This window comes from Lonchura striata, chromosome 29 (assembly GCF_046129695.1).
Source record: "Lonchura striata isolate bLonStr1 chromosome 29, bLonStr1.mat, whole genome shotgun sequence".
In the NCBI taxonomy this organism is placed as follows: Eukaryota; Metazoa; Chordata; class Aves; order Passeriformes; family Estrildidae; genus Lonchura; species Lonchura striata.
The window spans coordinates 392,718-415,964 of record NC_134631.1 but is presented as its reverse complement, the minus strand read 5'-3'; the positions used below and the strand labels follow the sequence as shown (position 1 = coordinate 415,964).

The window sequence follows — 23,247 nt, the reverse complement described above, 5'->3', positions numbered from 1 at the left end:
AGGACTTTTTTGGGATTTTTAATGGGATTTGAGTGGATTTTTTGGGAATTTTTTTTTGTTTTTTAATGAGATTTGAGGGGGAATTTTGGGGAATTTTTATTGGGATTTGAGGGGGATTTTTAGGAATTTTTTGGGGATTTTTAATGGGATTTTAAGGGATTTTTAGGGAATTTTTTTGGTGTTTTTATGGGATTTGAGGGGGATTTTTAGGGAATTTTTGGGGGATTTTTATAGGATTTGAGGGGATTTTTAGGGACTTTTGGGGGGGATTTTTATGGGATTTTATGGGGGAGTTTTATGCGATTTGAGGGGGATTTTTAGGGAAATTTTTGGGCGATTTTTATGGGATTTGAGGAAATTTTTAGGGAATTTTTGGGGGATTTTTAATGGGATTTGGGGGATTTTTGGGGTATTTTTTATGGGATTTGAGGGGAATTTTTAGGGTTTTTATGTTCCTAAAAAACCCCCCAATTTATTATTTTATATTCTTCATTATCAACCCAGCTAATTAAACATCGTGCTGACGAGCAACCAACTATCAATTAATTAGCAATTCTTCACCTCATCAAGGCCTACTCATTTCTTTTAATTAACTCTATTATTAGCGCTCATCCCTAATTAAAATCTCCCCAAAATCCTTAAAATTTAAAAAATTAAAAATTTCCCTTTCCGGCCTTCCTCCCCCTCCCGCCCAATCAGAACCCGGAAGTCTCCCACCACACCCCGCGGCCGGACTACAACTCCCAGCATCCCCCGCGCGCGCACGCACGGCACGCACGGCGGGCGTGGCCTCCGCCATCTTCTCGGCGCTCCGCGAGCGGCTCCCGGCGGCTCTTAAAGGGGGCACGGCCCGCGGTGGGGCCCACAGGGCGCGGGATGGAGCGCGGAGCGGCGGAGGAGGTTCGGGAACGGCGGCGAGGGGGCGGCGAGGGCGGCGGGGTGGCGGAAGAGCCGCGGGGGTTCCGCCTTCCGCCCCTCTCCCTTCTCCGCCTGCGCCATCCGCTTGAAGGCGCGGCGGTGGGGATGGGGGGGTGGAGGGGGGGCGTGGCTTAAAGGGGGCGTGGCTTAAGGGGGCGTGGTCCTGGTGGGTGTGGCCAATGGGAGGGCGAGGTTTTGGGGGTGGGGCTTGGGGGGCCACACCCTTCCGGTGACCCCCCCCCCCCCATGTGTCCCTTGCCCCCTTAACGCCATCCCATAATACCACCCTCATAATTAAGGGCTGCATAATTAATTAGGGGACCCTAATTCCTCACCCGAACCCCCTCATGGACCCCCGCCATGTCCCCCCGTCACCCTTCTGGTGACCCCCTCCATGTGTCCTTTGCCCCCTTAACGCCATCCCATAATACCACCCTCATAATTAAGGTCTGCATAATTAATTAGGGAACCCTAATTCCTCACCCGAACCCCCTCATGGACCCCCACCATGTCCCCCTTTCACCCTTCTGGTGACCCCCCCCCTCCACGTGTCCTTTGCCCCCTTAACGCCATCCCATAATACCACACTCATAATTAAGGTCTGCATAATTAATTAGGGAACCCTAATTCCTCACCCAATCCCCCTCATGGACCCCCACCATGTCCCCCAGTCACCCTTCTGGTGACCCCCTCCATGTGTCCCTTGCCCCCTTAACGCCATCCCATAATACCACACTCATAATTAAGGTATGCATAATTAATTAGGGAACCCTAATTCCTCACCCAATCCCCCTCATGGACCCCCGCCATGTCCCCCCGTCACCCTTCTGGTGACGCCCTCCATGTGTCCCTTACACCCCATAATAACACCCTCATAATTAAGGTCTGCATAATTAAATAGAGGACCCCGCCACCCCCGTAATTAGCATCCCCATAATTAATTAGGGGACCCTAATTCCTCAACCAAACCCCCTCCCCAAAATTTCCCACCCATCCTCCAGGAACCCCCAAAATTTCCACGAACCTCCAAAATTTCCCGCCCATCATCCATGAAACCCCAAAATTTCCCATGAAACCCCAAAATTTCCCACTGATCCTTCACAAAACCCCAAAATTTCCCACCCATCCTCCATTAAACCCCAAAATTTCCAACAAAAACCCAAAATTTCCCACCGAACCTCCACCAAACCCCAAAATTTCCCACCGAACCTCCACCAAACCCCAAAATTTCCCACCAAACCCCAAAATTTCCCACCGAACCTCCACCAAACCCCAAAATTTCCAACCAAACCCCAAAATTTCCCACCGAACCTCCACCAAACCCCAAAATTTCCAACCAAACCCCAAAATTTCCCAACGAACCTCCACCAAACCCCAAAATTTCCAACCAAACCCCAAAATTTCCCAACAAACCTCCACCAAACCCCAAAATTTCCAACAAAACCCCAAATTTTCCCACCCATCCTCCAGGAACCTCCAAAATTTCCCACCAATCCCCAAAATTTCCCAACGAACCTCCACCAAACCCCAAAATTTCCAACCAAACCCCAAAATTTCCCACCGATCCTCCACCAAACCCCAAAATTTCCAACAAAACCCCAAAATTTCCCACTGAACCTCCACCAAACCCCAAAATTTCCAACAAAACCCCAAAATTTCCCAACGAACCTCCCCCAAACCCCAAAATTTCCCATCAAACCCCAAAATTTCCCACCGAACCTCCACCAAACCCCAAAATTTCCCACTCATCCTCCACCAAACCCCAAAATTTCCCACCAAACCCCAAAATTTCCCACCGAACCTCCACCATACCCCAAAATTTCCAACAAAACCCCAAAATTTCCCAACGATCCTCCACCAAACCCCAAAATTTCCCACCGAACCTCCACCAAACCCCAAAATTTCCAACAAAACCCCAAAATTTCCCAACGAACCTCCACCAAACCCCAAAATTTCCCACCCATCCTCCATTAAACCCCAGAATATCCAACCAAACCCCAAAATTTCCCACCAAACCCCAAAATTTCCAACCAAACCCCAAAATTTCCCACCGATCCCCCACGAACCCCCCCAAATTTCCTCCCCGCCAGCTCGTGCGGCGCCAGAAGCGCCGGGAGCTGGACGCGCGGCGCGGGAAGTGCCGCATCCGCATCGGGGGGCACCTGGAGCGCTGGTGCCGCCTCAAGGAGCAGCTGGGATTCTCCCTGCACTCCCAGCTGGCGCAGTTCCTCCTCGACAGGTGCCTAAAAAAAAGCTGGAAAATTCCTTAAAAAAACCTTGAAATCCTTAAAAAAACCCGGTGGCACAGGGGGGAAAAAAAATCCGAATTTTTCTCCGCTCAGGTACAGCGCTCACGGATCCACCTGGAGCTCAGGTGGGTGTTTCCCTAATTTCTCCTGAATTTGGAGTTCCTGCTGGTGGATTCCTCTTGGGTTAGGCCCAAGCACGGAGCAAATCCCGTTTTCCCAAATTTTGTCATCACCATATTTTTATTTTATTTTTTTTGGGAAGCTGTTTGGTGGTTGTTGGTAATGACAACACCCAGAGGTTTCAAACAGAGGAAAGAACCTCGCAGCCGTCTCCGAACACCTAAAAAACGTAATTTTCGGAGGCGTTTTTCCCAAATTTCCGCCTTTTCCCGGCAGAGGCGGAGCGGCTGCAGCGCCTGGTGGTGCTGTCCCACCGGCACGGGCAGGAGTGCGGGCTCGTGCCCGACGTCCAGCTGCCAACATCTGGCGGCGCGGCGCCGCTGGTTTGGCAATGCGCCGCCGGGCACCGCTTCTCGTGGGGCGGCGACTCCGGCGGAGATTCCGGCGGAGATTCCGGCGGAGATTCCGGAGATTTCGGGCGGAGGCGACGGCGGAGAAGGGACGCGGTGGGAACCAACGAGGACGGAGAGGAGGGAACGGCCGGGGCACCCAAGGGTGACGAGGAGATGGGAGATGGGGGAGGCAGCGGCGGAGCGGGTGAGGAAATCCCGGGAATGGTTCGGGAACGCGCCGCGTTCGGCATTCCGACGGTTCCGGGGGGTTCCCAGTTGGAGCGTGGTGGATGGAAAATGAGGCGAGGCCTCAACACCAAAACCTGACTAAATTTAACCCAAAAATCCTAATCCTAACCCAAAAACCTCACTAAAATAACCCAAAAATCCTAATCCTAACCCTAACCCCAAAACCTGACTAAATTTAACCCAAAAATCCTAATCCTAACCCCAAAATCTCACTAAATTTAACCCAAAAATCCTAATCCTAACCCCAAAACCTGACTAAATTTAACCCAAAAATCCTAACCCTAACCCAAAAACCTGACTAAAATAACCCAAAAATCCTAATCCTAACCCTAACCCCAAAACCTGACTAAATTTAACCCAAAAATCCTAACCCTAATCCTAACCCCAAAACCTGACTAAATTTAACCCAAAAATCCTAACCCTAATCCTAACCCCAAAACCTGACTAAATTTAACCCAAAAATCCTAATCCTAACCCCAAAACCTGACTAAATTTAACCCAAAAATCCTAAACCTAATCCTAATCCTAACCCCAAAACCTGACTAAATTTAACCCAAAAATCCTGACCCAGTTCCACCATCCCAGAAGGATCAGAAACCGCCCCAACTCCAAAATTTTCAAAAACCGAACCCTAACCCAAACGCAAATTCAAACCTTAACCCAAACCCAAACTGTAATCCTAACCCAAACCCAAACCTAAACCTTAACCCAAACCTAAACCTTAACCCAACCCCAAACCCAAACCTTAACCTTAACCCAAACCTTAACCTTAACCCAACCCCAACCCAAACCCAAACCCAAACCTTAACCCAAACCCAAACTGTAATCCTAACCCAAACCCAAACCTTAACCTTAACCCAACCCAAACCTTAACCTTAACCCAAACCCAAACCCAACCCCAACCCCAACCCAAACCCAAACTCAAACCCAAACCTAAACCCAAACCCAAACCTTAACCCAAACCCAACTCCAACCCCAACCCAAACCCAAACCCAAACCCAAACCCAAACCCAAACCCAAACCCAAACCTTAACCCAACCCAAACCTTAACCCAAACCCAAACCCAAACCCAAACCCAAACCCAAACTCAAACTCAAACCCAAACCTAAACCCAAACCCAAAACTTAACCTAAACTCAAGCCCAATCCCAAACTCAAACCCAAACCCAGACCTGAACTTCTCCAAACCCAAAACCTTCCTAATCCAAACCTTAACCCAACCCCAACCCTAACCCAACCCCAACCCAACCCCAACCCCAACCCAACCCAAACCCAACCCCAACCCCAACCCCAACCCAACCCCAACCCCAAACCCAAACTCAAACCCAAACCCAGACCCGAACTTCTCCAAACCCAAAACCTTCCTAATCCAAACCTTAACCCAAACCTTAACCCAAACCCAAACCTAAACCTAAACCCAACCCAAACCCAAACCCAAACCCAAACTCAAACCCAAACCCAGACCCGAACTTCTCCAAACCCAAAACCTTCCTAATCCAAACCTTAACCCAAACCTTAACCCAAACCCAAACCCAACCCCAACCCAAACCCAAACTCAATCCCAACCCAAATCCAAACCCAAAACCAATCCCAACCCAAATCCAAACACAAACTCAAACCCAAACCCAAACCTGAACTTCCCCAAACCCAAAACCTTCCTAATCCAAACCTTAATCCAAACCTTAACCCAACCCAAACCCAAACCCAACCCAAACCCAACCCCAACCCAAACCCAAACTCAAATCCAAATCCAAACCCAAACTCAAACCCAAACTTCTCCAAACCCAAAACCTTCCTAATCCAAACCCCAACCCAACCTCAACCCAAACCTTAACCCAAACCCAAACCCAAACCCAACCCAAACCCAAACCCAAACCCAAACCCAGACCCAAACTTCTCCAAACCCAAAACCTTCCAAACCCAAACCCAACCCCAACCCAACCCCAACCCAACCCAAACCCAACCCAAACCCAACCCCAACCCAAACCCAAACTCAAATCCAAATCCAAACCCAAACCCAGACCCGAACTTCTCCAAACCCAAAACCTTCCTAATCCAAACCATAACCCAACCTCAACCCAAACCTTAACCCAACCCAACCCAACCCAACCCAACCCCAACCCAACCCCAACCCCAACCCCAACCCAACCCCAACCCAACCCCAACCCAACCCCAACCCCAACCCAACCCCAACCCCAACCCCAACCCAACCCCAACCCCAACCCCAACCCCAATCCCAATCCCAACCCAAATCCAAACCCCAACCCCAACCCAACCCAAACCCAAACCCAAACCCAACCCCAACCCAAACCCAAACCCAGACTCAAACTTCTCCAAACCCAAACCCTTCCTAATCCAAGCCCAAACCCAAACCCAAACACAACCCTTCCAACACCCCCATCCACCCAACTCTCCATCCTCCTCCTCACCTCACCACCCTCCTGTCCCCTTCCAGCCCCTCAGGCGCCGCCGGACCCGGACCCGGCGCTGGCGACCTCCGACAGGTGAGCAGCGGCAAACCCCCGGCGACGCCGGCGCTTCCGTCCGGCGCCGTCCTCGCCACCGCCGCCGGGCTGACCCCGCTCCTTGTCCGGCAGCGCCGAGCCGGGGGACAAGGTGGATGAACCCCGAGAGGAAGAGGAGGATGAAGATTCTGACCTGGCCTACGGCGACGATGCGCGCGATGAGAATTATCACCCGTCCTCGGATAGGTGGGAAGGGAGCTCCGGGTGGGGATGGGGTGGGGAACTCCACGGAGACCAGTTCAGACCAGTATGGCACTGGGAGGGTTTCGGGCGCGGCGGTTTGCGGGGTGGAGGTGGGGACAGAGTAAAAAGGCGGTTTTGGGGTCAAAAGGGAATTTTGGAGAGGGATTTTTGGGTCTCAGCTGAGGGAAGGGATTTGGCATATCCAACCGATGTTCAGCCAGCGTGTAACCAAATTCAGTGAACAACCATGACGCACTCATCTCCTACCAAAACCAACCCAAATCCAAATCCAACCCAAACCCAAACCCAAATCCAAACCCAAATCCAAATCCAAACCCAAATCCAAACCCAAATCCAACCCAAATCCAAATTCAAACCCAAACCCAAATCCAAATCCAAATCCAAATGCAAATGCAAATCCAAATGCAAATGCAAATCCAAATGCAAATGCAAATCCAAATCCAAACCGAAATCCCAACCCAAACCCAAACCCAAATCCAACCTAAACCCAAATCCAAACCCAAATCCAAATCCAAACCCAAACCCAAACCCAAACCCAACCCAAACCCAAATCCAAATTCAAACCCAAATCCAAATCCAAACCTAAACCCAAACCCAAACCCAAATCCAAACCCAAATCGAACCCAAACCCAAACCCAAATCCAAATCCACTCCATGACTAACCATAACTTGCTCCTTTCCACCAAATCCAACCCAAATCCAACCCAAACCCAAACACAAATCCAGACCCAAACCCACTCCATGACCAACCATAACTTGCTCCTTTCCACCAAATCCAACCCAAACCCAAATCCAACCCAAACCCAAACCCAAATCCCATCCATGACCAACCAGAACTCGCTCATCTCCTACCAAATCCAACCCAAACCCAAACCCAACCCAAATCCAAATCCAAACCCAAACCTAAATCCAAGTCCAAACCCAAACCCAAACCCAACCCAAACCAAAATTCAACCCAAACCCAACCCAACCCAAATCCAAATCCAAACCCAAACCCAAACCCAACCCAAACCCAAATCCAAACCCAAACCCAAACCCAACCCAAATCCACTCCATGACCAACCATAACGCGCTCAGTTCCACCAAATCCAACCCAAACCCAAACCCAACCCAACCCAAACCCAAATCCAAACCCAACCCAACCCAAACCCAAATCCAAACCCAAACCCAAACCCAAATCCAAACCCAAATCCAAACCCAAACCCAACCCAAACCCAACCCAAACCCAACCCAAACCCAACCCAAATCCAAAACCAAACCCAAATCCAACTCAACCCAACCCCAACCCAACCCCAACCCAACCCCAACCCAACCCCAACCCAACCCCAACCCAAACCCAAATCGAAACCCAAATCCAACCCAAACCTAAACCCAAATCCCATCCATGACCAACCATAACGTGCTCAGTTCCACCAAATCCAACCGAAACCCAAACCCAACCCAAATCCAAACCCAAATCCAAACCCAAACCCAAACCCAAATCCAAACCCAAATCCAAACCCAAACCCAACCCAAACCCAACCCAAACCCAACCCAAACCCAAACCCAAACCCAAACCCAAACCCAAACCGAAATCCAAACCCAACCTCACATCCAACCCAAATCCAACCCGAACCCAAATCGAAACCCAAATCCAACCCAAACCTAAACCCAAATCCCATCCATGACCAACCATAACGCGCTCAGTTCCACTAAATCCAACCCAAACCCAAACCCAAACCCAACCCCAACCCAACCCCAAACCCAAACCCAAACCCAAACCCAAACCCAAACCCAAACCCAAACCCAAACCCACTCCATGACCAACCATAACGCGCTCAGTTCCACCGAATCCAACCCAAACCCAACCCAACCCCAACCCAAACCCAACCCAAACCCAAACCCAAACCCAACCCAAATCTAAATCCAAATCCAAACCCAAACCCAAATCCAAACGCAAATCCAAATCCAAACCCAAATCCAAACCCAAACCCAACCCAAACCCAACCCAAACCCAACCCAAACCCAAACCCAAACCCAAACCCAAACCCAAACCCAAACCCAACCCAAACCCAAATCGAAACCCAAATCCAACCCAAACCTAAACCCAAATCCCATCCATGACCAACCATAACGCGCTCAGTTCCACTAAATCCAACCCAAACCCAAACCCAAACCCAACCCAAACCCAACCCAACCCAAACCCAACCCAAACCCAAATCCAAACCCAAATCCACTCCATGACCAACCATAACGCGCTCAGTTCCACCAAATCCAACCCAAACCCAAACCCAACCCCAAACCCAACCCCAACCCAACCCAAACCCCTTCACCCCACCCGCTCTGTGCCCCGAACAGCCCCTCGGCGCCGCAGCGACGCCAGAACCGACCCAGAACGTGCCGGAAGCCCATCAAGGAGGAGCCGCCCCTGCCCGGCTCCGTCCCCTTGGAGGAGGAGAGCGGCCGGGCCAGGTGAGTCCTGGTGGCCACCGCGGCGAGGGGACGGCGGTCGGAGTCGTCACCTTGGGCGTCCTCAAGTTTTTGGGGGGGTCTGAGTTGTGGTTTTGGGGTCTCAGTCGTGGTTTTGGTGTCCGAGTTGTGGTTTTGGGGTCCAAGTTGTGGTTTTGGGGTCCGAGTTCTGGTTTTTGGGGTCTGAGTTGTGTTTTTGGGGTCCGAGTTTTGTTTTTGGGGTCCCAGTTGTGTTTTTTGGGGTCCCAGTTGTGTTTTTGGGGTCCAAGTTGTGTTTTTGGGGTCCGAGTTGCATTTTTGTGGTCCGAGCTGTGTTTTTGGGGTCCAAGTTGTGGTTTTGGGATCCTAGTTGTGGTTTTGGGGTCTGAGCTGTGTTTTTGGGGTCCAAGTTGCGTTTTTGAGGTCCAAGTTGTGTTTTTGGGGTCCAAGTTGTGTTTTTTGGGGTCCGAGTTGTGGTTTTGGGGCCCGAGTTGCAGTTTTGGGGTCCGAGTTGTGTTTTTGGGGTCCGAGTTGTGGTTTTGGGGTCCAAGTTGTGGTTTTTGGGGTCCGAGTTGCGTTTTTGGGGTCCAAGTTGTGTTTTTGGAGTCCAAGTTGAGTTTTTTGGGGTCTGAGTTGTGGGTTTTGGGGTCTGAGTTGCGGTTTTGGGGTCCGAGTTGCGTTTTTGGGGTCCGAGCTGTGTTTTTGGGGTCCGAGTTGAGTTTTTGGGGTCTGAGTTGTGTATTTGGGGTCCGAGTTGTGGTTTTAGAGTCCAAGTTGTGGTTTTGGGTTCCGAGTTGTGTATTTGGGGTCCAAGTTGTGTTTTTGGGGTCCGAGTTGTGGTTTTTGGGGTCCAAGTTGTGTTTTTGGCGTCCGAGTTGTGTTTTTGGGGTCCGAGTTGCGTTTTTGGGGTCCGAGTTGTGTTTTTGGGGTCTGAGTTGTGTTTTTTGGGGTCCGAGTTGTGTTTTTGTGGTCCAAGTTGCGTTTTTGAGGTCCGAGTTGCGTTTTTGGGGTCCGAGTTCTGTTTTTTGGGGTCCGAGTTGTGGTTTTGGGGTCCAAGTTGTGGTTTTGGGGTCCGAGTTGTGGTTTTGGGGTCCGAGTTGCGTTTTTGGGGTCTGAGTTGTGGTTTGGGGGTCTGAGTTGTGGTTTTGGGGTCCGAGTTGTGGTTTTTGGGGTCTGAGTTGAGTTTTTGGGGTCTGAGTTGAGTTTTTGGGGTCCAAGTTGAGTTTTTGGGGTCCGAGTTGTGTTTTTGGGGTCCGAGTTGCGTTTTTGGGGTCCGAGTTGTGTTTTTGGGGTCTGAGTTGTGTTTTTGGGGTCCGAGTTGTGGTTTTTGGGGTCCGAGTTGTGTTTTTGTGGTCCGAGTTGCGTTTTTGGGGTCCGAGTTGTGTTTTTGGGGTCCGAGTTGCGGTTTTGGGGTCCGAGTTGCGTTTTTGGGGTCCGAGTTGTGGTTTTGGGGTCCAAGTTGAGTTTTTTGGGGTCCGAGTTGTGTTTTTGGGGTCCGAGTTGTGTTTTTGGGGTCTCGTCGATCTAACGAGGGGTTTGGAAATCCAAAATCTCGTCTGGGGCCTTCGTTGAGTTTGGTGTCTCCCAACCTCGTCCCCTCGTGGGGACAATCCAGGAGGAGACAGCCAAAGGTTGGGGGGCCATGGGAGGGGATGAAGAAGATCTCGGGGCGCGACGTGGTGGAAGAAGCAGAAAATTCAATTTTTTGTACTAAAAAAAAGATTAAATTGGTCCCTCGGGGCTTTGCTGGGGGTTGGATTCAGATCCCACACATCCAGGTGGATTTTCATAAAATTCAATGTGCACAAAATTCAAAAAAATTCAATTTTTTGTGCTAAAAAAAAGATTAAATTGGTCCCTCGGGGCTTTGCTGGGGGATGGATTCAGATCCGACACATCCAGATGGATTTAATAAAATTCAATGTGCACAAAATTCAAAAAAATTCAATTTTTTGTGCTAAAAAAAAGATTAAATTGGTCCCTCGGGGCTTCGCTGGGGGTTGGATTCAGATCCGACACATCCAGATGGATTTAATAAAATTCAATGTGCACAAAATTCAAAAAAATTCAATTTTTTGTGCTAAAAAAAAGATTAAATTGGTCCCTCGGGGCTTCGCTGGGGGTTGGATTCAGATCCGACACATCCAGATGGATTTAATAAAATTAAATGTGCACAAAATTCAAAAAAATTCAATTTTTTGTGCTAAAAAAAAGATTAAATTGGTCCCTCGGGGCTTCGCTGGGGGTTGGATTCAGATCCGACACATCCAGATGGATTTAATAAAATTAAATGTACACAAAATTAAAAAAAATTCAATTTTTTGTGCTAAAAAAAAGATTAAATTGGTCCCTCGGGGCTTTGCTGGGGGTTGGATTCAGATCCGACACATCCAGATGGATTTAATAAAATTAAATGTGCACAAAATTCAAAAAAATTCAATTTTTTGTGCTAAAAAAAAGATTAAATTGGTCCCTCGGGGCTTTGCTGGGGGATGGATTCAGATCCGACACATCCAGATGGATTTTCAAAAAATTCAATGTGCAGAAAATTCAATGTACATAAAATTAAAAGTGCACAAAATTCAATGTACACAAAATTAAACGCACACAAAATTCAATGCGCACAAAATTCAATGTGCACAAAATTAAAAGTGCACAAAATTCAATGTACGCAAAATTAAAAGTGCACAAAATTCAATGCACACAAAATTAAAAGCGCACAAAATTAAACGTGCACAAAATTCAATGTACAAAAATTCAATGTGCACAAAATTCAATGCACACAAAATTAAAAGCGCGCAAAATTAAATGTGCAGAAAATTCAATGTACACAAAATTAAAAGTGCAGAAAATTCAATGTGCACAAAATTAAAAGTGCACAAAATTCAACGTACACAAAATTCAACGTACAAAAATCCAATGCACACAAAATTAAAAGTGCGCAAAATTCAATGCACAAAATTCAATGTACACAAAATTAAACGTGCAGAAAATTCAATGTGCACAAAATTAAAAGTGCACAAAATTCAACGTACACAAAATTCAATGTACAAAAATCCAATGCGCACAAAATTAAAAGTGCACAAAATTAAACGTGCACAAAATTCAATGTACACAAAATTAAAAGTGCACAAAATTCAATGCGCACAAAATTCAATGCGCACAAAATTCAATGTGCACAAAATTCAATGTACACAAAATTAAACGTACAAAAATTCAATGCACACAAAATTAAAAGCGCGCAAAATTAAATGTGCAGAAAATTCAATGTACACAAAATTCAATGTACACAAAATTCAATGCACACAAAATTAAATCTACAAAAATTCAATGTACACAAAATTCAATGTACACAAAATTCAATGCACACAAAATTAAATCTACAAAAATTCAATGCGCACAAAATTAAAAGTGCACAAAATTCAATGCACAAAAAATTAAACGTGCAGAAAATTCAATGTACACAAAATTCAACGTACACAAAATTCAATGTACACAAAATTCAACGTACAAAAATTCAATGTTTTGTGCTAAAAAAAAAAGCTGAAATTCGCTCAAAAATGAATTTTTCCCCTCGCAGCTGCCGGCGGCCGAGCGACGCAGACACGGCTCAGATCGGCCCCAAGAGGATCAGGTACTTTTGGGGCAAAAAAACCGGGAAAAATTCCAGGAATTCCGAGATTTTCCCAACCTTTTTATCCCGAATTTCTCTCGGCAGGAAGGCGGCGAAGAGGGAAATCCTCCTGTGCGACTTCGAGGGATGCGGAAAAATCTTCTCCAACCGCCAGTACCTGAACGTGAGCTGATCGGTGCTTTTATGACATTTGGATTTTCATTTTCATTTTTATTTTATTTTATTTTTAATTTTAATTTTAATTTTATTTTTAATTTCATTTTAATTTTATTTTAAATTTTTAATTTTAATTTTAATTTTATTTTTAATTTTATTTTTAATTTTAATTTTATTTTAAATTTTTAATTTTATTTTTAATTGTCTTTTAAATTTTATTCTTAATTTTATTTTTAATTTTATTTTTAATTTCATTTTAATTTTATTTTAAATTTTTAATTTTATTTTTAATTTTATTTTTAATTTTATTTTTAATTTTAATTTTATTTTAAATTTTTAATTTTATTTTTAATTTTAATTTTATTTTTCATTTCATTTTAAATTTCATTTTAAATTTTTTATTTAATTTTGAATTTTATTTTTAAATTTATTTTTTAATTTTATTCTTAATTTTATTCTTAATTTCATTTTTAATTTCATTTTAAATTCTTAATTTTACTTTTAATTTTATTTTTAATTTTATTTTTATTTTTATTTTAAATTCTTAATTTTATTTTTAATTTTCATTTTATTTTTATTTTTACTTTTATTTTTAATTTCATTTTAATTTTATTTTAAATTCTTAATTTTATTTTTAATTTTATTTTTAATTTCATTTTAAATTTCATTTTAAATTTTTAATTTTATTTTTAATTTCATTTTTAATTTCATTTTTTATTTCATTTTTTATTTCATTTTAAATTTTTAATTTTATTTTTAATTCCATTTTTATTTTTATTTTAAAATTTTAATTTTATTTTTCATTTCATTTTTCATTTTCTTTTTAATTTCATTTCTAATTTTATTTTAAATTTTTAATTTTATTTTCAATTTTAATTTTAATTTTAATTTTATTTTTCACTTTATTTTAAATTTTTAATTTTAATTTTTAATTTTATCTTTAATTTTATCTTTAATTTTATTTTAAATTTTTAATTTTATTTTTCATTTTATTTTTAATTTCATTTAAAATTTCATTTTAAATTCTTAATTTTATTTTTAATTGTATTTTTAATTTCATTTTTAATTCCATTTTAAATTTCATTTTAAATTTTTAATTTTAATTTTATTTTTTAATTTTATTTTTAATTTTATTTTTATGGAATTTATAATTTTATTTTAAATTTTTAATTTTCTTTTTAAATTTCTTTTTAAATTTAATTTTCAATTTTATTTTTAATTTTATTTTTAATTTCATTTTAAATTTCATTTTAAATTTTTAATTTTGTTTTTAATTTCATTTAATTTTATTTTAAATTCTTAATTTTATTTTTAATTTTATTTTTAATTCCATTTTAAATTCCATTTTAAATTTCATTTTAAATTTTTATTTTTAATTTTATTTTTAACTTTTATTTTTAATTTTATTTTTATGGTATTTATAATTTCATTTTAAATTTTTAATTTTCTTTTTAATTTCATTTTAAATTTAATTTTAAATTTCATTTTAAATTTTAAATTTTCTTTTAAATTTTCTTTTTTAAATTTTATTTTCAATTTTATTTTTAATTTCATTTTAAATTTCATTGTAAATTTTTAATTTTATTTATAATTTTAATTTTTAATTTCATTTTTAATTTTATATTTAATTTCATTTTAAATTTCATTTTAAATTCTTAATTTTCTTTTTAATTTCATTTTAAATTTCATTTTAAATTTCATTTTAAATTTTAAATTTTAATTTTATTTTTTAATTTTATTTTTAATTTTAATTTTATGGAATTTATAATTTTATTTTAAATTTTTAATTTTATTTTTAATTTCATTTTAAATTTAATTTTAAATTTCATTTTAAATTTTTAATTTTATTTTAAATTTCATTTTAAATTTCATTTTAAATTCTTAATTTTCTTTTAAATTTCATTTTAAATTTCATTTTAAATTTCATTTTAAGTTTTTAATTTTAATTTTATTTTTTAATTTTATTTTTAATTTTCTTTTTTAAATTTAATTTTTAATTTTATTTTTAATTTCATTTTAAATTTAATTTTAAATTTCATTTTAAATTTTTAATTTTATTTTAAATTTCATTTTAAATTTCATTTTAAATTCTTAATTTTCTTTTAAATTTCATTTTAAATTTCATTTTAAATTTCATTTTAAGTTTTTAATTTTAATTTTATTTTTTAATTTTATTTTTAATTTTATTTTTATGGAATTTATAATTTCATTTTAAATTTTTAATTTTCTTTTTAATTTTCTTTTTTAAATTTAATTTTTAATTTTATTTTTAATTTCATTTTAAATTTCATTTTAAATTTTTAATTTCATTTTAAATTTCATTTTAAATTTCATTTTAAATTTTTAATTTTAATTTTAATTTTCTTTTTAATTTTCTTTTTCATTTTATTTTTCATTTTATTTTTAAATTTATTTTTAAATTTATTTTTAATTTCATTTTAAATTTTTAATTTTCTTTTTTAAATTTAATTTTAATTTTCTTTTTAATTTTATTTTTTAAATTTTCTTTTCAATTTTCTTTTCAATTTCTTTTTTAAATTTAATTTTCAATTTTCTTTTTAATTTTCTTTTTTAAATTTTCTTTTCAATTTTCTTTTAAATTTTTTTTAAATTTAATTTTCAATTTTCTTTGTAATTTTCTTTTTTAAATTTAATTTTCAATTTTATTTTAAATTTCTTTTTTAAATTTAATTTTCAATTTTCTTTTTAATTTCTTTTTAAATTTAATTTTAATTTTAATTTTAATTTTCTTTTTAATTTCATTTTAAATTTTATTTTAAATTTCATTTTAAATTTTTAATTTTAATTTTAATTTTTTTTAATTTTCTTTTAAATTTTCTTTTTTAAATTTAATTTTCAATTTTATTTTTAATTTCTTTTTAAATTTAATTTTAATTTTAATTTTAATTTTCTTTTTAATTTCATTTTAAATTTTATTTTAAATTTCATTTTAATTTTAATTTTAATTTTAATTTTCTTTTAAATTTTCTTTTAAATTCTCTTTTTTAAATTTTCTTTTAAATTTTCTTTTTAATTTTCTTTTTTAAATTTAATTTTCAATTTTATTTTTAATTTTTTTTAAATTTAATTTTAATTTTAATTTTAATTTTCTTTTTAATTTCATTTTAAATTTTATTTTAAATTTCATTTTAAATTTTTAATTTTAATTTTAATTTTTTTTAATTTTCTTTTAAATTTTCTTTTTTAAATTTAATTTTCAATTTTATTTTTAATTTCTTTTTTAAATTTAATTTTCAATTTTATTTTTAATTTCTTTTTAAATTTAATTTTAATTTTAATTTTAATTTTCTTTTTAATTTCATTTTAAATTTCATTTTAAATTTCATTTTAAATTTTAATTTTAATTTTAATTTTTTTTAAATTTTCTTTTAAATTTTCTTTTTTAAATTTAATTTTCAATTTTATTTTTAATTTTTTTTAAATTTAATTTTCAATTTTATTTTTAATTTTTTTAAATTTAATTTTAATTTTAATTTTCTTTTTAATTTCATTTTAAATTTTATTCTAAATTTCATTTTAAATTTTTAATTTTAATTTTAATTTTCTTTTAAATTTTCTTTTAAATTCTCTTTTTTAAATTTTCTTTTAAATTTTCTTTTTAATTTCTTTTTTAAATTTAATTTTCAATTTTATTTTTAATTTCCTTTTAAATTTAATTTTCAATTTTATTTTAATTTTCTTTTTTAAATTTAATTTTCAATTTTATTTTTAATTTTTTTTAAATTTAATTTTCAATTTTATTTTTAATTTTTTTTAATTTAATTTTAATTTTATTTTTAATTTTCTTTTTAATTTCATTTTAAATTTTATTTTAAATTTCATTTTAAATTTCTAATTTTAATTTTAATTTTTTTTTAATTTTCTTTTAAATTCTCTTTTAAATTTTCTTTTAAATTTTCTTTTTAATTTTCTTTTTTAAATTTAATTTTCAATTTTCTTTTTAATGTTTTTAAAATTTAATTTTCAATTTTATTTTTAATTTTCTTTTTTAAATTTAATTTTCAATTTTCTTTTTAATTTCTTTTTTAAATTTAATTTTCAATTTTATTTTTAATTTTCTTTTTTAAATTTAATTTTCAATTTTATTTTTAATTCTTTTTAAATTTAATTTTAATTTTAATTTTAATTTTCTTTTTAATTTCATTTTAAATTTTATTTTAAATTTCATTTTAAATTTCTAATTTTAATTTTAATTTTTTTTTAATTTTCTTTTAAATTCTCTTTTAAATTTTCTTTTAAATTTTCTTTTTAATTTTCTTTTTTAAATTTAATTTTCAATTTTATTTTTAATTTTTTTTAAATTTAATTTTCAATTTTCTTTTTAATTTTCTTTTTTAAATTTAATTTTAAATTTTCTTTTTAATTTTCTTTTTTAAATTTAATTTTAATTTTCTTTTTAATTTTTTTTAAATTTAATTTTCAATTTTCTTTGTAATTTTCTTTTTTAAATTTAATTTTCAATTTTATTTTTAATTTCTTTTTTAAATTTAATTTTCAATTTTATTTTTAATTTCTTTTTAAATTTAATTTTAATTTTAATTTTAATTTTCTTTTTAATTTCATTTTAAATTTTATTTTAAATTTCATTTTAAATTTTTAATTTTAATTTTAATTTTTAATTTTCTTTCTAATTTTTTTAAATTTAATTTTAATTTTATTTTTAATTTTTTTTAATTTAATTTTCAATTTTCTTTTTAATTTCCTTTTTTATTTTAATTTTAATTTTATTTTTAATTTCTTTTTTAAATTTAATTTTCAATTTTATTTTTAATTTTTTTAAATTTAATTTTAATTTTATTTTTAATTTTTTTAAATTTAATTTCAATTTTCTTTTTAATTTTCTTTTTAATTTCATTTTAAATTTTATTTTAAATTTTATTTTTAATTTCTTTTTTAATTTAATTTTCAATTTTATTTTTAATTTTTTTTAATTTAATTTTCAATTTTATTTCTAATTTTTTAAATTTAATTTTAATTTTCTTTTTAATTTCTTTTTTAAATTTAAATTTAATTTTATTTTTAATTTTTTAAAATTTAATTTTAATTTTAATTTTAATTTTCTTTTTAATTTCATTTTAAATTTCTTTTTTAAATTTAATTTTAATTTTATTTTTATTTTTTTAATTTAAATTTTAATTTAATTTCTAATTCCTGTCACCTTGGCAGCACCACCGGAAGTACCAGCACGTGCAGCAGAAAACGTTCCGGTGCTCGGAGCCGAGCTGCGGAAAATCCTTCGACTTCAAGAAGCACCTGAAGGAACACGAGAAGCTGCACAGCGGTGAGGCCGCAATTCCCGGGAATTTACGGAATTCCACGGCATAATTGGGAATTACAGCAACAATTGTTGGGTTTTTCCATGGATTTATGGAATTTCACCCGGTAATTGGGAATTAAACCTCCAATTTTTGGGTTTTCCCAAGAATTTACGGAATTTCACCCGGTAATTGGGAGTTAAACCTCCCATTTTTGGGTTTTTCCATGGATTTACGGAATTACACCTCCAATTGTTGGGTTTTCCCAAGAATTTATGGAATTTCACGGGATAATTGGGAGTTAAACCTCCAATTTTTGGGTTTTTCCATGGATTTATGGAATTTCATGGGATAATTGGGAATTACACCAACAATTGTTGGGTTTTTCCATGGATTTATGGAATTACACCTCCAATTTTTGGGTTTTCCCAAGAATTTACGGAATTCCACGGGATAATTGGGAATTACGCCAACAATTGTTGGGTTTTCCCAAGAATTTACGGAATTTCACGGGATAATTGGGAATTACACCAACAATTGTTGGGTTTTCCCATGGATTTATGGAATTTCACGGGGTCATTTGGAGTTCCACCTCCAATTTTTGGGTTTTCCCATGGATTTACAGAATTTCACGGGATAATTGGGAATTACACCAACAATTTTTGGGTTTTCCCAAGAATTTACGGAATTTCACCCGGTAATTGGGAGTTAAACCTCCAATTTTTGGGTTTTCCCAGGAATTTACGGAATTTCAGGGGATAATTGGGAATTACACCAACAATTGTTGGGTTTTCCCAAGAATTTATGGAATTTCACCCGGTAATTGGGAATTACACCAACAAGTGTTGGGTTTTCCCAAGAATTTACGGAATTTCACGGGATAATTGGGAATTAAACCTCCAATTTTTGGGTTTTCCCATGGATTTATGGAATTACACCTCCCATTTTTGGGTTTTCCCATGGATTTATGGAATTTCACGGGATAATTGGGAATTAAACCTCCAATTTTTGGGTTTTTCCATGGATTTATGGAATTACACCTCCAATTTTTGGGTTTTTCCATGGATTTATGGAATTTCACCCGGTAATTGGGAGTTAAACCTCCAATTTTTGGGTTTTTCCATGGATTTACGGAATTTCACGGGATAATTGGGAATTAAACCTCCAATTTTTGGGTTTTCCCAAGAATTTACGGAATTTCACGGGATAATTGGGAATTACACCAACAATTGTTGGGTTTTCCCATGGATTAACGGAATTTCACGGGATAATTGGGAATTACACCAACAATTGTTGGGTTTTCCCAAGAATTTATGGAATTTCACGGGATAATTGGGAGTTAAACCTCCAATTTTTGGGTTTTCCCAAGAATTTACGGAATTTCACGGGATAATTGGGAATTACACCTCCCATTTTTGGGTTTTCCCATGGATTTACGGAATTTCAGGGGATAATTGGGAATTACACCAACAATTGTTGGGTTTTCCCAAGAATTTATGGAATTACACCTCCAATTTTTGGGTTTTCCCAAGAACTTATGGAATTTCACGGGATAATTGGGAATTACGCCAACAATTGTTGGGTTTTCCCAAGAATTTACGGAATTTCACGGGATAATTGGGAATTAAACCAACAATTTTTGGGTTTTTCCATGGATTTATGGAATTACACCTCCAATTTTTGGGTTTTCCCAAGAATTTACGGAATTTCAGGGGATAATTGGGAATTACACCAACAATTGTTGGGTTTTCCCAAGAATTTACGGAATTTCACCCGGTAATTGGGAGTTAAACCTCCCATTTTTGGGTTTTCCCAAGAATTTATGGAATTACACCTCCAATTTTTGGGTTTTCCCAAGAATTTACGGAATTCCACGGGATAATTGGGAATTACGCCAACAATTGTTGGGTTTTCCCAAGAATTTACGGAATTTCACGGGATAATTGGGAATTAAACCTCCAATTTTTGGGTTTTCCCAAGAATTTATGGAATTTCACCCGGTAATTGGGAATTAAACCTCCAATTTTTGGGTTTTCCCAAGAATTTATGGAATTTCACCCGGTAATTGGGAATTAAACCTCCAATTTTTGGGTTTTCCCATGGATTTATGGAATTACACCTCCAATTTTTGGGTTTTCACATGGATTTACGGAATTTCACGGGATAATTGGGAATTACACCTCCAATTTTTGGGTTTTCCCAAGAATTTACGGAATTCCACGGGATAATTGGGAATTACACCAACAATTTTTGCGTTTTTCCATGGATTTATGGAATTTCACAGGATAATTGGGAATTAAACCTCCAATTTTTGGGTTTTTCCATGGATTTATGGAATTTCACGGGATAATTGGGAATTACACCAACAATTTTTGGGTTTTCCCAAGAATTTACAGAATTCCACGGGATAATTGGGAATTACACCAACAATTGTTGGGTTTTCCCAAGAATTTATGGAATTTCACGGGATAATTGGGAATTACACCAACAATTGTTGGGTTTTCCCAAGAATTTACGGAATTTCATGGGGTAATCAGGAGTTAAACCTCCAATTTTTGGGTTTTTCCACGGATTTATGGAATTTCACGGGATAATTGGGAATTACACCAACAATTTTTGGGTTTTCCCATGGATTTACGGAATTTCACGGGATAATTGGGAATTACACCAACAATTGTTGGGTTTTCCCAAGAATTTATGGAATTTCACCCGGTAATTGGGAATTAAACCTCCAATTTTTGGGTTTTTCCATGGATTTACGGAATTACACCTCCAATTTTTGGGTTTTCCCAAAAATTTATGGAATTTCACGGGATAATTGGGAGTTAAACCTCAAATTTTTGGGTTTTCCCATGGATTTATGGAATTACACCTCCCATTTTTGGGTTTTCCCATGGATTTATGGAATTTCACGGGATAATTGGGAATTACACCTCCCATTTTTGTGTTTTCCCATGGATTTATGGAATTCCACAGGATAATTGGGAATTAAACCTCCAATTTTTGGGTTTTCCCAAGAATTTATGGAATTTCACCCGGTAATTGGGAGTTAAACCTCCCATTTTTGGGTTTTTCCATGGATTTACGGAATTACACCTCCAATTTTTGGGTTTTCCCAAGAATTTATGGAATTTCACGGGATAATTGGGAGTTCCACCTCCCATTTTTGTGTTTTCCCAAGAATTTACGGAATTTCACAGTGTCATTTGGAGTTCCACCTCCCATTTTTGGGTTTTCACATCCCACCCATTCCCAAATTCCCATCCCGAGGATCCCGATGGTTTTTCCAGGTTGGATCAACCCCGATTTTTCCCGTTTTTTTTGGTTTTTTCCCCTTTTCCCAGACAAACGGGATTACATCTGCGAGTTCTGCGCGCGCTCCTTCCGCACCAGCAGCAACCTCATCATCCACCGGCGCATCCACACCGGGGAGAAGCCGCTCCAGTGAGTCCCGGAAATCCCAGTTCATTCCCAGAAAATCCCAGTTCCTTCCAGGAAATCCCAGTTCATTCCCAGGAAATCCCAGTTCCTCCCAGGAAAAACCAGTTTATTCCCAGGAAATCCCAGTTCTGAAATCCCAGTTCATTCCAGGAAATCCCAGTTCATTCCAGGAAATCCCAGTTCATTCCAGGAAAAACCAGTTTATTCCCAGGAAATCCCAGTCCCATTCCCAGGAAATCCCAGTTCTGAAATCCCAGTCCATTCCCAGGAAATCCCAGTTCCTTCCAGGAAATCCCAGTTCTGAAATCCCAGTCCCATTCCCAGGAAATCCCAGTTCCTTCCAGGAAATCCCAGTTCCTTCCAGGAAATCCCAGTTCTGAAATCCCAGTTCCATTCCCAGGAAATCCCAGTCCCATTCCCAGGAAATCCCAGTCCCATTCCCAGGAAATCCCAGTTCCATTCCCGGGAAATCCCAGTTCCATTCCCAGGAAATCCCAGTTCCTTCCAGGAAATCCCAGTTCCATTCCCAGGAAATCCCAGTTCCTTCCAGGAAATCCCAGTTCCTTCCCAGGAAATCCCAGTTCCATTTAACGGTTCTCCTCGCGGGATTTTTTATTTTTTATATTTTTATTTTTTTAACCGTTCTCCTCACCGGATTTTTTATTTTTTATTTTTTTGTTTTTTAACCATTCTCCTCACCGGATTTTTTATTTTTTATTTTTTTGTTTTTTAACCATTCTCCTCACCGGGATTTTTTATTTTTTTAACCCTTCTCCTCACCATATTCCTTATTTTTTTTGCTTTTTAACCCTTCACCTCACGGGATTTTTTTACTTTAACCCTTCACCTCACCCTTTTTTTCATTAATTTTAATTTTTTAATTTTTTTTCCTTTATAAACCACCCCCACCCGCATTTCCATTTCGATTTTCCCCCCTCCCCAGGTGCGAAATCTGCGGTTTCACGTGCCGCCAAAAAGCCTCCCTCAACTGGCACATGCGGAAACACGACGCCGACTCCTCGTTCCGCTTCCCCTGCGACGTCTGCGGGAAAAGGTTCGAGAAGCGCGACAACGTCGCCGCCCACAAGAGCAAAAGTCACCCCGGCCACGGGATCCGCCAAATCCAACGCGGAATTCCGGAGCCGGAAAAGCCGGAAAAGCCGGGATCGCCCCAAAGTCACCGGGAAGGACGGGCGGGGTCCTAGGGAAGGATGGGGTTAAAAATTTGGGGAGGGTGGGGAGGGGTGGGAGGTAGAGCTGAAGGTGGGAGAGGGAAAATTTGGGGGAAAATATTGATTTTTTTCGGATGAATCTGGGGGTTTTTTAAGGGTGAATATGGGGGGGATAATGGGTTTTCAGTTTGGGCGATGGGGCAAAATTTGGGAGGGTGTTGGGCGGTGGGAGGCAGCTCGAGGTGGGAAAAATATATGGGAGAGGTAAAAATGGGGAAAATCCCGGTTTTTGGACAAATCTGTCTTTTTTTTTAATGTCAAATATGGGGAAAAAATCCCGGATTTTCAGTTTGGGCGATGGGGCAAAATTTGGGAGGGTGTTGGGTTGTGGGAGGCAGCTCTAAGTACCAAAAATAGGTGGGAAAGGTAAAAATGGGAAAAATCCCGGTTTTTTGGACAAATCTGTCTTTTTTTTAATGTCAAAT

The 23,247-nt window shown here is 37.1% G+C and overlaps 1 protein-coding gene across 1 annotated transcript; it reads left to right on the top strand.

Moving 5' to 3' along the window:
- Window positions 1-805: 805 nt before the first annotated feature.
- LOC110481110 (zinc finger protein 692) lies at window positions 806-22,795 on the top strand. The gene is given in 12 exon segments (XM_077788917.1): window positions 806-900; window positions 3,009-3,163; window positions 3,165-3,292; window positions 3,564-3,884; window positions 6,383-6,431; window positions 6,525-6,638; window positions 8,994-9,107; window positions 12,664-12,717; window positions 12,802-12,880; window positions 18,061-18,175; window positions 21,494-21,593; window positions 22,534-22,795. Coding segments are annotated over 12 exon segments (1,515 nt in total). The 5' UTR covers window positions 806-876.
- The last annotated feature ends 452 nt before the right edge of the window (window positions 22,796-23,247 follow it).